The sequence below is a fragment of the Aulostomus chinensis genome, chromosome 22 (genome assembly GCF_037954235.1).
Source record: "Aulostomus chinensis isolate RoL2024-O1b breed Wild chromosome 22, RoL_Achi_v1.0, whole genome shotgun sequence".
In the NCBI taxonomy this organism is placed as follows: Eukaryota; Metazoa; Chordata; class Actinopteri; order Syngnathiformes; family Aulostomidae; genus Aulostomus; species Aulostomus chinensis.
In genome coordinates, this window is record NC_141341.1 from 12,790,219 (window position 1) to 12,802,012 (window position 11,794).

General features: G+C 41.5%; 2 protein-coding genes across 4 annotated transcripts; one reads left to right on the top strand and one right to left on the bottom strand.

Moving 5' to 3' along the window:
- Positions 1-475: 475 nt before the first annotated feature.
- On the bottom strand, positions 476-4,823 carry xkr8.3 (XK related 8, tandem duplicate 3). Of its 2 annotated transcripts, XM_086192835.1 has the most exons (4): positions 4,621-4,823; positions 4,214-4,329; positions 3,643-3,830; positions 476-3,450 (listed from the first exon to the last, which is right to left on the bottom strand). In XM_086192835.1, the coding sequence occupies exons 1-4, from the start codon at positions 4,654-4,656 to the stop codon at positions 2,756-2,758; spliced, it is 1,035 nt and encodes a 344-aa protein (XP_086048961.1). In that variant the 5' UTR covers positions 4,657-4,823; the 3' UTR covers positions 476-2,755. The 2 variants fall into 2 exon arrangements, with proteins under 2 accessions (XP_086048961.1, XP_086048960.1); XM_086192834.1 differs by having other exon boundaries at positions 4,214-4,823.
- A 1,606-nt stretch (positions 4,824-6,429) lies between these two features.
- Positions 6,430-11,575, top strand: srsf4 (serine and arginine rich splicing factor 4). Of its 2 annotated transcripts, XM_086192864.1 has the most exons (6): positions 6,430-6,630; positions 7,231-7,400; positions 9,467-9,573; positions 9,740-9,954; positions 10,053-10,130; positions 10,428-11,575. In XM_086192864.1, exons 1-6 carry the CDS (start codon positions 6,524-6,526, stop codon positions 10,867-10,869), a joined length of 1,119 nt encoding a protein of 372 aa, XP_086048990.1. In that variant the 5' UTR covers positions 6,430-6,523; the 3' UTR covers positions 10,870-11,575. The 2 variants fall into 2 exon arrangements, with proteins under 2 accessions (XP_086048990.1, XP_086048991.1); XM_086192865.1 differs by lacking the exons at positions 6,430-6,630; positions 7,231-7,400 and adding an exon at positions 7,414-9,071.
- Positions 11,576-11,794: the final 219 nt, after the last annotated feature.

The following is an 11,794-nucleotide window of genomic DNA, read 5'->3' on the forward strand; positions in this document are numbered from 1 at the left end:
AGCAGGCAGATAAGTAAAGGGTATGCGTGTTGTGTAACTCCTCCTACAACTGACACTCCCTCTGGCCTGCTGCTTAAAGGCACATTCTTATAATATTCATGGCATTATTAGCTCACATATAAATCTGCTCACTCCCTTAGCAGGTTCTCAAATTGGAAATAAAGTTATTAACTGTAAATCAAAGATAAATGCAAGTCATCGTCAGGGTTTTCCCGCAATTTTACCAATAAAATTCCATGAATTTTTCAAGACAAACACAGAAATCCATGTCTAACCGTCCTAGTTTATCTTCAGTTAAAATGAATGATACGCTGTATGGTTTAGTACGACACAAACAATGAAATAAAATATTAACATAAGTAATATACTCAGTTATCTTAACCGAACCTCATACAGTTTTAGTATCTAGGTTTTTATGAAGCGAATTTAAAGTGACTTCTCTGAAACTTTCAAAAAACTTTTCCAGTTAGTGCAACAAGTTCTTTATTAACTTTTTTTTTTTTTTAGTGGTTTAAATGCTTGACAGACAAACAAAGATACCCTACCAACAACAAACCCAAATTCCAGAACTTATCCAGGTTTCTAAGAACCGTAAGAACCCTGAATCATTCATTACTCTTTGCTGTCTGCATCAACTACCTGTGGAACAAAGAGATGCTACGACTACGGTACTACTTTAATAGCAAGTATCCACCCATTATTTGGACTGGAGCCTATCCCAGATGACACTGAGTGAGAGGCGGGGTTCACCCTGGACGGGTCGCCAGTCCGTTGCAGGGCCATCAGGAGCAATTAGGGGTTCAGTATCTTGCTCAAGGACACTTGGACATGGTCACGGGGGAAAGTGAGGATCGAACCAGCGACCCTTCGGTTGCTAGATGGCCACTCTGCCTCTGAGCCATGCCGCCCCCTACTTTAATAACAGGACATGGCAAATGAGGTAAAAGAGTTCCAGCGAAAAGAAAACAAGTAAATAAGTGGATCAACGTATGAACATGCAGAAATATGGGTTGAATAAAAAAAGGTAGAGAATAACAAAAAAAAGAGCCAACAAGTTCAACTCTGAGCTCACTAGTGTAAACAGACATGTGACTTTGAAACAAGCTAAACAAACACTGGTGCTGATGTAAGGTTGGTGTTTCAACTTGTTGAGAACTTCCTCAACTTGAATGTCGAGAGCTGAGTACATGGTAGAAATTTGCACTTAACTAGTTTTACTCAATTTGATATAAAAAAAAAATACAAATCCTGTTTAGCAAAGTCGCAGGACTTGAAAATCAAAACAGAAAAATGTACAGTAAAGAAAACCAAAAAAAAAAAAAAAACTACATTCAAAGTCTCTCCAGTGGTAGCAAACGTAACAAGAGGCAAAATACAATACACGCATTTTATGATTTCGCCCAAATACAGAATAGACAGCCTCTTCAACCCTTTGAAAAATAAAAATAGCTAAAATATCCGATGTATTTAATCTTTTTTTTATGTCCTTAATATTTGCATAGTTATTGCAGGTTTGTGCTTTGGAAATACAAAGTATTCAATGACACTGGTGTATCCTAGATTACAATGCGACACTGAATTCTATCTATTGATGTGTAGAAATGTACCTCATGTGTAAATTCAATGTGATTTATTAAAAAAAAAAAAGTATCAAATATAAGTCTGATTTTAAAAGATTAAAAATTAGCTTATACAGCGACTCGACTTACGGACTTTAAATTGGAGTTAAGAGAGAAAATGCGTGCTGTGGGACATGAATTTTTGAACATTCAGATTTTAACGCACCGTCGACTCTATCAGGCTATCCAGCAAGTCGAAATCATTTTGGCTGCAATGTGTTCACAAACCTGATTGATTCCATTTGCTTTGACACTGACGGACATTCCTGTCTGCTTTATTGTATTTCGGTGGTCTTATAATCCATAACCTCGAAATTAAAAGATTTGACTTTTTTAAATAAATACTTAAGTACAAATACAAAGATTTGAACAGGGATTTTACCAATATTTGTATCATGTTAAACATATGTCACAGATTCTATGGCTTTCTGTTCTGTTCTTTTCTGTTCATCATTTACATTCACAATGTAACTCTACTCACTGAATCCCCTGAAAATTGACATGTTTGTAGCAAGTAATGCTAACATCCTGTGGCGGCCATATTGGATTACGGATTTTTGGTTGCATAATAGTTTAAGGATGAGCAGCTACATTTGAAGAATACATGCAGGCAACTCTTAATGTTGATTACACACAATAGTTTTTTTTGCCAATACACATAATTTAACAACTGATTTGGAAGATAGCTGACACTTAGAGATGCTAATACCAGCTTTCTGAACACAAATTTACATACCTACATTTTACATAATAAAAAACATATGTGAACATTTATTTTTAAAAAAGTAGCATTTGTCTTTGGTTCCAAAATGATTGGAAAAGCTTATGACTCATATATTTGTTGTTTCCTCACTACTGAGCACAGGAGAGGAGACTTGAGAAAAGCTGTGACATCAGAAAGATAGCAGTACTTGCTTTGTTTTTTAAAAGGTCAATACCTGCTGATCAACTGCGCCTGTGGTCTAGTTTCATGTACTGTTTTTGAAGTTGTGTGTTGGTTCAAAGTACACTGAGCATTTGGTAAAACTGTAGTACAAACAGGAGGCATTCACTGACAAAAGAGAAAGTAAGTCTTCAGCAGTATGAGGTTGTCCACGTGATGTCTCTGCATCACTGTTTCTACTCTTGACTCTTTGTTAACAGTAGAAACGCGTAGCACTGTGGGCCATTCTTTTGTTGAGAAATTGGGGGGACGGGGTACCGTCCTGGATGGAAATGTTTCTGAAGGATACTTCTGCATCAGGAAGATCATCAGGCAGTCTTGGATCTCTGGCTGGGGGCCTCCACAGCTTTGGGTGAAAGCAGCAGTAGTAGAGGGCTTTGAAGAGCAGGCCCAGGAGGTAGGTGAGAGGTAGACTGATGAGCAGAGCCGGGGCGTAGGGCTCCGTCGTAACAGGGTTTCTAAAACACCACCAAGTCCCCAGCAGGATTCCTCCGTCTATCGTGATGAAGGAGTGGTAGATGATGCTCCTGACTCGGGTTCGACCCTCTGCTACATTAAACCAACTAAAGTACCAAATCAGCCCAACGGTTGCGCGGTAGAGCCATTCCCCACCAACACTATCCATGAAGTCCGTCCTTTGTCGCCAAGCCCATAGAACAAACACAAACCAGCTCATTAGGAAATGAAACGCAATACATTCTGGTAGGACGGAGGCGAAGAGGGCGAGGGCAGCAACACGGGGGGAAATTAGTAGCAGGTTCCACAGAAAGTAGACCAGAGAAGAACGCCAGCCCTGCTTCGCCTTATCCGGGAGGAAGGAGCGCAGGGAGCGGTGGTAGTCCACCACCATCCAGGCTATGGAAGTGGTTGATGCAGCGATGCTCAGAACTGCAAAATAGGAGGTTAGGAATCAGTGCGGTAAATAAGATGAAGCGAACATGTCATGTGTAGTCTTTCAAAACCAAAGAGTGGGTTTTTGCAACCTCAACTGTGTGATTACATCTGATTCACACAAACAATAAACAGATTACATCTATACAGATTTGCTCTTCTGCACTGGGGGAAGTAAAGCAAACTCACACTGTATAGTCCTGGCTTTGTTGGTGCGCAGCACCACATAGATCATCAGGGTGAGCTGGGGAGCACTCTCACAGAAGGTTTCGATCAGCCGCAGCATGCTGAGGTCATGCGTCAAGTAAACTGCATATTCTGACCCTTCCTCTTTCCTCCACCACACCCTGAAGCCTTGTCGAATGGCGGAGATGTGCCTGTGTGAACGAATGCGTTACAAAACGGATCGGACACTGAATACATGCAGCTACACACGCAGCTACACACCCACACACACACCTGTTTAACACTGAATGGAGGGAATGCTGCATAACAGATCGCTCATTATTAATGCACACAGGATTTCTCACACCTGCAACTCATGCTCACTGCACCTGTCAAATGTTATTACATCATCCTGATCTATTATGATGGAGTATACCTTTGTTATTCACAAGGACATGACAAAAAGCATCTTGCACTGAAGCCTAGTTATCTGTGTTGCAGTGTTAGAAATGTTAAACGGTGTTTGAAAAAAAATAAAATCCACATATTGAGAACAGCCCTGCTTATACCTGCAACCGTTCATCCATTCATCTACCTGCAGAGGAAGCCCAGCTGCAGCACATGCAACAGGCAAGAGAGCTTCACTTTGTCCCCGAAGAGCATAGTTCCATCTCCAGTCCGTGTCCTGAACCCCGGAAGTTCTCGGTCGTACTGGAACCAGAACCAGCTGAACATTTGGACCACAATTGACGACAGGACCATGAGGGCCACCAGTGCTCCGAACCAGAAAAAGTCCCCGCGACAATAAAACTCGGTAGCAACTAAAATATCCGAACCCCAATCGAACAAGAATGTACACATCCCGATCACGGAGAAGACGAAGTCAATCCATGAATATTTAGAGAAAGCCGCGCGCTCCATGACAGTTTGACCCGAGTCAGTGAACTACAGCTCGCGAGCCGACCTGTTGCTATTAGCTAACATTCGGCTAATGTCGCGTACCGTTATTTCCCTCCAATGCGACTTCTCATTCTTCATCCCATGGAGAAACAAGTTCCTGGTCTCCTACATGTGAACAACAGTATAAACTCACTCCACTACAGTCATGTTCAAACACGGGATGATTTCTGAAGAAATATTCGCCTTAAAATGAAGAATAGCAACTCCCGTGAACGCTTAGTGTTTATAAGATCCCAGTGGTTGTTGGCCCCGCCCACCGGGCTCATACGTCACGCCTAACAATGTGTTGCCAAATCCGACACAGAAATTTGAGTTGAGTCGAGCAACTTTGATCCACCAACTCTACACAGCTCTTCAAATGTTGGGGAAATTTTTCCAGGATATTGAATCCCAGAGGGTTTATTGAGAGATTCTTCGTGAGCATAGAGTGAAACAAAAAATACAATTTTAATTCCAAAACATGTAATTTGTCTTTAAAAAAAAACAAAACAAAACTGAATTGACCGCTTGTTATATATCCTGTCCTAGAGTAACAAAAGTGATCGAACAAGTTACATCTCATGACAAACACACGTGGGCCTTTTTAAACAAGCTAAACAAACACTAGGGGTAAATGTAACATTGTATTTTTTTCTACCTTTCTCTCTGCACGCACACACACATATACACACACACACACACACACACAATTCCAACCAATAACACATTATTGAGCTGGCAATATATATGAGACATCAGATATCATGACTGAACGATCATTTCAAATCATGCTGTCTGATGATAATGAATGTCTCTCTTAAATTTTACATTTCTGTAAAGAAAATCTTTTTTAAGAGCCAGCCTAGATCAGCTATCATATCAATCTCACTTGTAAATTGACTGGGTTGTGATTAGGAATGCATCAATTTGATTACATATTTGCCCAAAAACTCAAATAGCAGGATCAGATATCAGTCAAAATGCAACTGAGCTATGAGATGGAATGATGTGGTGCAGGATTGTGTTGTACAGGTCACCTCATGCATCAGCAACCTGCTGGGTGTCAGCTATGCTGCTATTTATTTTTACATGTATAAATTTATGTTACATTTTGTTTTACAATGTTAGGGTCGCAATGTGTGAGTCACCCTCGATGGGTACCAGTCCCTTCTGCACAGTGTGGAATACAGCTTATTGATCACACATTGGCCCTCAATCATTAATCTGTATCGGCTAATACACCAGGCCCGGGTATCTGTATCAGTATTTTTGATGGTAAAAGTCGAATCGTGGATCCTTCAGTTTCATTTGAAGCCATCGCTTTGGGCCTGTCCTTGAGAACATTTCTTTCTAAAAATTTCATAAATTAAACAAATGATTCATTAATAAACACATTTTGATGTATTTATTTTATATTTTCCAGGCTATGAATAATTGTTACTTTGCTCTGATAATATTTTATTGTTTAATTATTTTTAAAAAAACATGTTGACTGTGGTTATTAATAATTCATTTAAAGATAATTAATTCGTTTGTTTATCAGTTTTATATGTGTGGGAACTCAAGCTGCCAACAAACCCCACAAATATTGGACAAAGTCATTTTTTTCTCATTCCCAGTGTAGTTTGGTTGGGTTCCTATACACCTTTAGCTAGTAACAGCTACATTCCCACACAAAATACAGCAAAATGTATAGTTAAACAATTACATTGGATGATTTTGAGTCTTAAATTCATGGAAAGCGAACTGTCAAAAGCGTGACTGTTTTCAAATATGTGTGTTTGTTACCTCCATGTGCTGCAATTGGATTGCCTGTTAGGGCGAAACGCCGACGTCACCAGAGGACACGCCTCTTTCAATCGCGACCTATTGTGTCAGAGGAGCGCGTGTGTATATATCGCGCTCCATTCTCTTCCTCCGTTCGACGGCTCGCTTCCCACGTTTCGGCCGCACGCTATCCGGCAAGATGTCGAGAGTTTATATCGGAAGGTTGAGCTACCGAGCAAGAGAAAAAGACGTGGAGAGATTTTTCAAAGGCTACGGGAAGATTCTTGAAGTGGACCTGAAAAATGGGTAATGTTGACGTCGTTTGGTGAAGCTCGCGTCGTCGCAGCGAAGCTAACGCGTAGTAGAGGCCTCATCCACTGCAGCAGGCCCGACCAGCTCACGCCAGCCAACCAACAAATACAACCAATCAGCCGGCCAGCATCATAAGTTCGACATTAAACTTGAATTTACTACTCAGTCGGAGATTAATGAGTCTTATTTGAATTGCATTTGTTGCATTTTTTTGGTTTGCGGCCTTCTGACCGAGCTAGCAGTGGCTAATGTTAATGATAGACGTGGCAATGTCACACTCGGGTGTTTTAAGTCACTTAAATCGTGAAGCGGTCAATGCTTGTTAGTTCACACCTGTGAATATCTTTTAATTTAATGACCACCGCCTCTTTTATTTTTTTCCGTTTAGCCAATAGCTCTTTATTTTAACGATAGCTTCCTATTCCTCACACATGTTATATCGGAAACAAAATGTCCGTTAAGCGTGAAATCCTCCAAGCAGCCCCGCACATGAACACAGTTCACGGTGCCCGGACCTGGATTTCCATTTAACGATCATACTTAAATGTGTGCATTGTGATCATGTTGCCGTTATTAATGTTTTCTTTTATTTAGGTATGGGTTTGTTGAATTTGATGACCCCCGCGATGCGGACGATGCCGTGTATGACCTGAATGGCAAAGAGTTGTGTGGGGAACGTGTTATTGTGGAGCACACAAAAGGACCTCGTCGCGACGGAGGCTATGGTGGTGGTGGTGGAGGTGGCGGCGGCGGTGGTGGAAGGAGTAAGTACCTACAAAGACGATCCTTTCCTTTCATATTAGTGATACAATTGAGGGATTTCTTTCATCACGTGAATCGTTTTAAAAATTCTATGGCACCAAATTTTAAGCTTGTCCTTGGTGGCTGATGTGCATTCAGTTTTTATCAGATATGATGGAAATTTCAACGAGTGGTACTCTTTTCAGCAGAAATTCAAAACAAAATCATACACACATCCTCTTGCTTGTAGAGCTGTGTATCCTTTTGAATCATTTTAGTGCCAAAATCTGCTTCAGATTTGTTTTTGAATACAATGGACCTGAATGACATTTCCTTGTGGTGCAAAAAACGGTAGCAAGGCCTCCTTTTTACAGTAGTCATGGCTTGGGTACTCAAAATAATCCATCTGCCTTTTTGTGATTGGAAACTTTCACATAGTTTGTTGGATGTTTACTTCTTTGTTGAAAGAAATGTCCTGAGGATTATCTTGAGTAACTAGGTTGTGGGTTTTTTTGTTTTGTTTTTTTCCCTTCCAAATACTGTTGAAGGGGGAAATGTCATCAAGTACCATTGTAGTCAAGAGAAAATACATGCTTATAGGTGGCATTACAGGTATTTTTGCTTGAATTTTTCCTTAAATCTTTCAGAAACCATTGCTTCTGTATATTGTGGCCAGAGCAAGGCGTGTTGTGTGTAGGATGTATGATTGTGCTTTTCTGGCCTGTGGTGAAGCACGGAGACGGTACAGGTACCAGCAAGCATTTCCATTTTCAAGATTTTCACTGTTTTAAAGGCGGCATGAACACAACATAGAAATAATCTGTCTGAAAACTGGACCAGACTGAGCCCTCTCATATCAGCTCTAGTTGCTCTGCTGACATCTATTCGCTGGCTACTGCAGCACAGATAATTTACAGGCTCTTTGTTGCAATTTCTATGTTGGAGTTCACATGGTCAGCCCAAAGTGAAACTTTTGGTTGGTCGTGTACACTCTCACACACTGTCTGTTTTTAAGCTCATTAGAATTCACTGTGTGCACTTAGCCCTTGAGCCTTGTAGTGTTCTCATGGGCTTTTTAACAACCCGGCTTCTGAATTGGACACTTCAGAGCAGCAGTTTTGTTTGTTGTATTGCAAATAGTCTAGACATTAGAGGAGAACCACTCACCAAAGCACAACAGTTCTCAACTGCACAGCAGGCAGGAGAGGTTTCCCTTTCAGCACAGCATGATTACATTTATGTGCACCAGAGCCACCAATGACCTGAAACCAATCTTGCGTTTCCATTTGATGCATTTAAGAACTACGTGGGGGAGTCTGATGGGGAATTGGCTTACTGATGGAAAGGAGAGTGTATGTCTTGATTTGAATACTGTAAGGTTACTATTTGATTGTCAAATACATTGTAAGTGATGTTTAATTCCATTTATTTTATTTAAAATGATTGTCAATTTAAAGGTAAAGATTTAACAAAGAACCTCAATGTTTTAATTGAAAGAGTCCTTTGCTGACTGCCTGCCCCTATTGCTGGCCATGGTGTCCCCCCTTTCCAAGAGTGTGGTTTGACCATTCTGGGCCCCTGGGCAGACCAAAAAAGGGAGCCATTGTGAATGAAGACCGCTTTTCCCATTAGGCCCAGGCCGGGTGGTGAGGATGCCATGGGGTTAGGAACAGATGTGGGTTCAGCTCTTATAGGTGCCTGAAAAAGAACATATTTTGTAACAGTGAATTGTTTTTAGATAGGATAGCTTAGAAACTTGCTTTAGTTCACCGTAAGTACTTCCACAATCAGTTAGGTTTTTGGATTTTTTTTTTTATTATTTAGAAAATAGGCCTTTTTTTAACCAAAATTGAATGAGCTGTAGTTATGTTGACTAGGCCTAAGTTTTAAATGCTGAAAATCATAGGAAGGCGAGTTTTTTTAAGTTTTATTTTTTTGTTTTTGTAAGACTTTCCTTTTTTTAACTTTCATTTGTTTTCCCAAGTGAATATTATATTTTGTAGAGAATAGCTTGGAGTTTAGAATAATTGCACCATCTCAGTTGCTCTTTGGTTCTCATATTCCTTTTCTTTCCTTGTTACCATGAAAGGTGGATACGGACGCTGGGGGCGAGATAGATACGGTCCACCAATAAGGACTGATTATCGGCTCATTGTGGAGAATCTTTCCAGTCGTTGCAGCTGGCAGGACTTGAAGGTATAAATGAGTTTTTTTTATTCACTTAGTAGGTTTCATTACGGAGGCAGTTTGGTTGTGACTTTGCAACAATTCAATGCTGTTACTGTCTTAGAGTCCAAGTGAGGGGTATTCTCAACATTGGGGATAAAATGTGCTTTTTTTTTGTGAAATCTGATCTCTGAAGGACTACATGAGGCAAGCAGGGGAGGTGACATATGCCGACACGCACAAGGGACGGAGGAACGAAGGCGTGATTGAGTTCAGGCTGTACTCCGACATGAAGAGGGCTCTGGAAAAGCTGGATGGCACCGAGGTCAACGGTAGAAAAATCCGTCTTATTGAGGATCGTCCTGGTGCCAGGCGTCGTCGCTCCTACTCCCGTAGCCAGAGTCGTTCCAGGTTAGTGTTCCACCCATATATAGATATCTATGGATGAAGTCTTCACTGCTCTTGTTGCTAAGGATGTGGAATACTAAGTTGTTTTTTATTTTAACCAGGTCCCGCTCTAGGAGCCGCAGGTCTCGCAAGAGCCGCAGCCACAGTGAGAGCAGCAGTCGCAGCCGCTCACACTCCAGGTGCGAAATCCAATCATTGTTTCTGACAAACCCGACTGATTTAGTCGTACTGCAGGGGAACCTTGCATGAATCATTGTCTAGTTTTGAACTCACTGCCTCACTGTATTGTGAGTGCAGAAGTCTGGGAAGTGACTCTTTTAGTTTTTCATGCATGCAAATAGGTCACCAAAGATGAGTAATCAGCAAATGTTTAAAAAATATATATATATTTTTACTCTTTTCATGGGTCTTGTCTAGGAGCTTTTACAGGTGAACTTGATGTCAGTTCTAAGTCTAGCCTGTCTATTTGTTCACAGGGCAGCTTCCGGCTCCCGCAGTCGCTCCCGCAGCAAGAAGAATAAGGGCAAGGGCAAGAAGGAGGAAGAGGAGCGCAGTAATGGTGCTCAGAAGAGCAAGGACCTCAGCAGGAGCCGCAGCCCAAAAAGCAAAAAGAGCAAGAAAGAAGGGAAGAAGAGCAAGAAGGACGACTCCAGGTCCAGGTCTCGCTCTCGCTCCAGGAAATCGGTCTCCAAGGGTCTTGAGCAACCCAAGAGCGATGATGAAGGCGGTGAACCAGAAAGGGCTTCTCGCTCCCGTTCTCGCTCTCCTGCTGAACCCAAATCTAGAGCCCGCTCTAAATCCAAGTCCAAATCCCAGTCCCCTTCCCCTGCTAAGGCCCGCTCCCACTCCAGATCTGCCTCCCGCTCAGAGTCCCGCTCTAAATCCCGCTCCCAGTCTCGCTCTCGTTCTCGCTCCTAGTGGACTTTTAATCATGAGCCCTTGTCATAGTGTCTCCCCTGTCCTCACTTCACATTCCCCAACCTCCCCCTGCTCCTGTTTTTGATAAATAGCTGTAGAACTGCAGGCCCTCTCGCTCCATCGGCTTTTATGCAGACGCTTCTGTTTCATTTGATTTTACTCAACATTATTTCATTAGCGCTGTCTGTTATGGAGGGGTTTGTGGAATAACAGGGTGCAATCTCAGTTTTTATAAGTTTAAGTAATGGTATGTGTGTTAGCCCCCCCCCCCTTTTTTTTAAATGACATGTAGAAGCCTACTGTTGGTAATACGCTGGGTTGGAATATGTAACATTTCACCTTTGTGAAATCCTTGTAATTCAGATTAAAAATGCCTGTTCTTGATCAGTTTACAGTCCACGTCTGCTCATTTGTGGTTGAAATTGATTCAGAAATTTTTAATTAGTGGCATTGATCTGATGGGCTTCACACAAAAGATGGCTTTTTCTTCTACAGGGCTGTCAGCTACATGTAGTGCTTGATGCACGTTTATTGTAATGAATTAGGGCAGCTGCATTGACTGGTTCATTGCCCCCCTGTGCAACTTCAATGTCCTGCAGCAAACTGTAAAACTCCACAGTAAACTGAGCTGGGGGAGCAGGTAAAATCTGCTCCAGTGTAGTTTTGGTTTCACTCAACTTTGTTTGCATTCAGAGAAGTGTCAAGATTAAAGTAAGCATACCACATCGTTGTAGTTTTTCTTAAAATTCTAAACCAACTGTTTACTAAAATGTGTACTTACTGAGCAAAGATACTCCTACCAGGAGCAGCACCTGTTAAGATGGAGGACTGATCTACCGTAGCTGCTACATACCAGCTTAGAACGGGCTGATCTGGATGAGATGTTGTGAAAATGAAGAGCTCGTAACCACATGGTGGCTTGGAG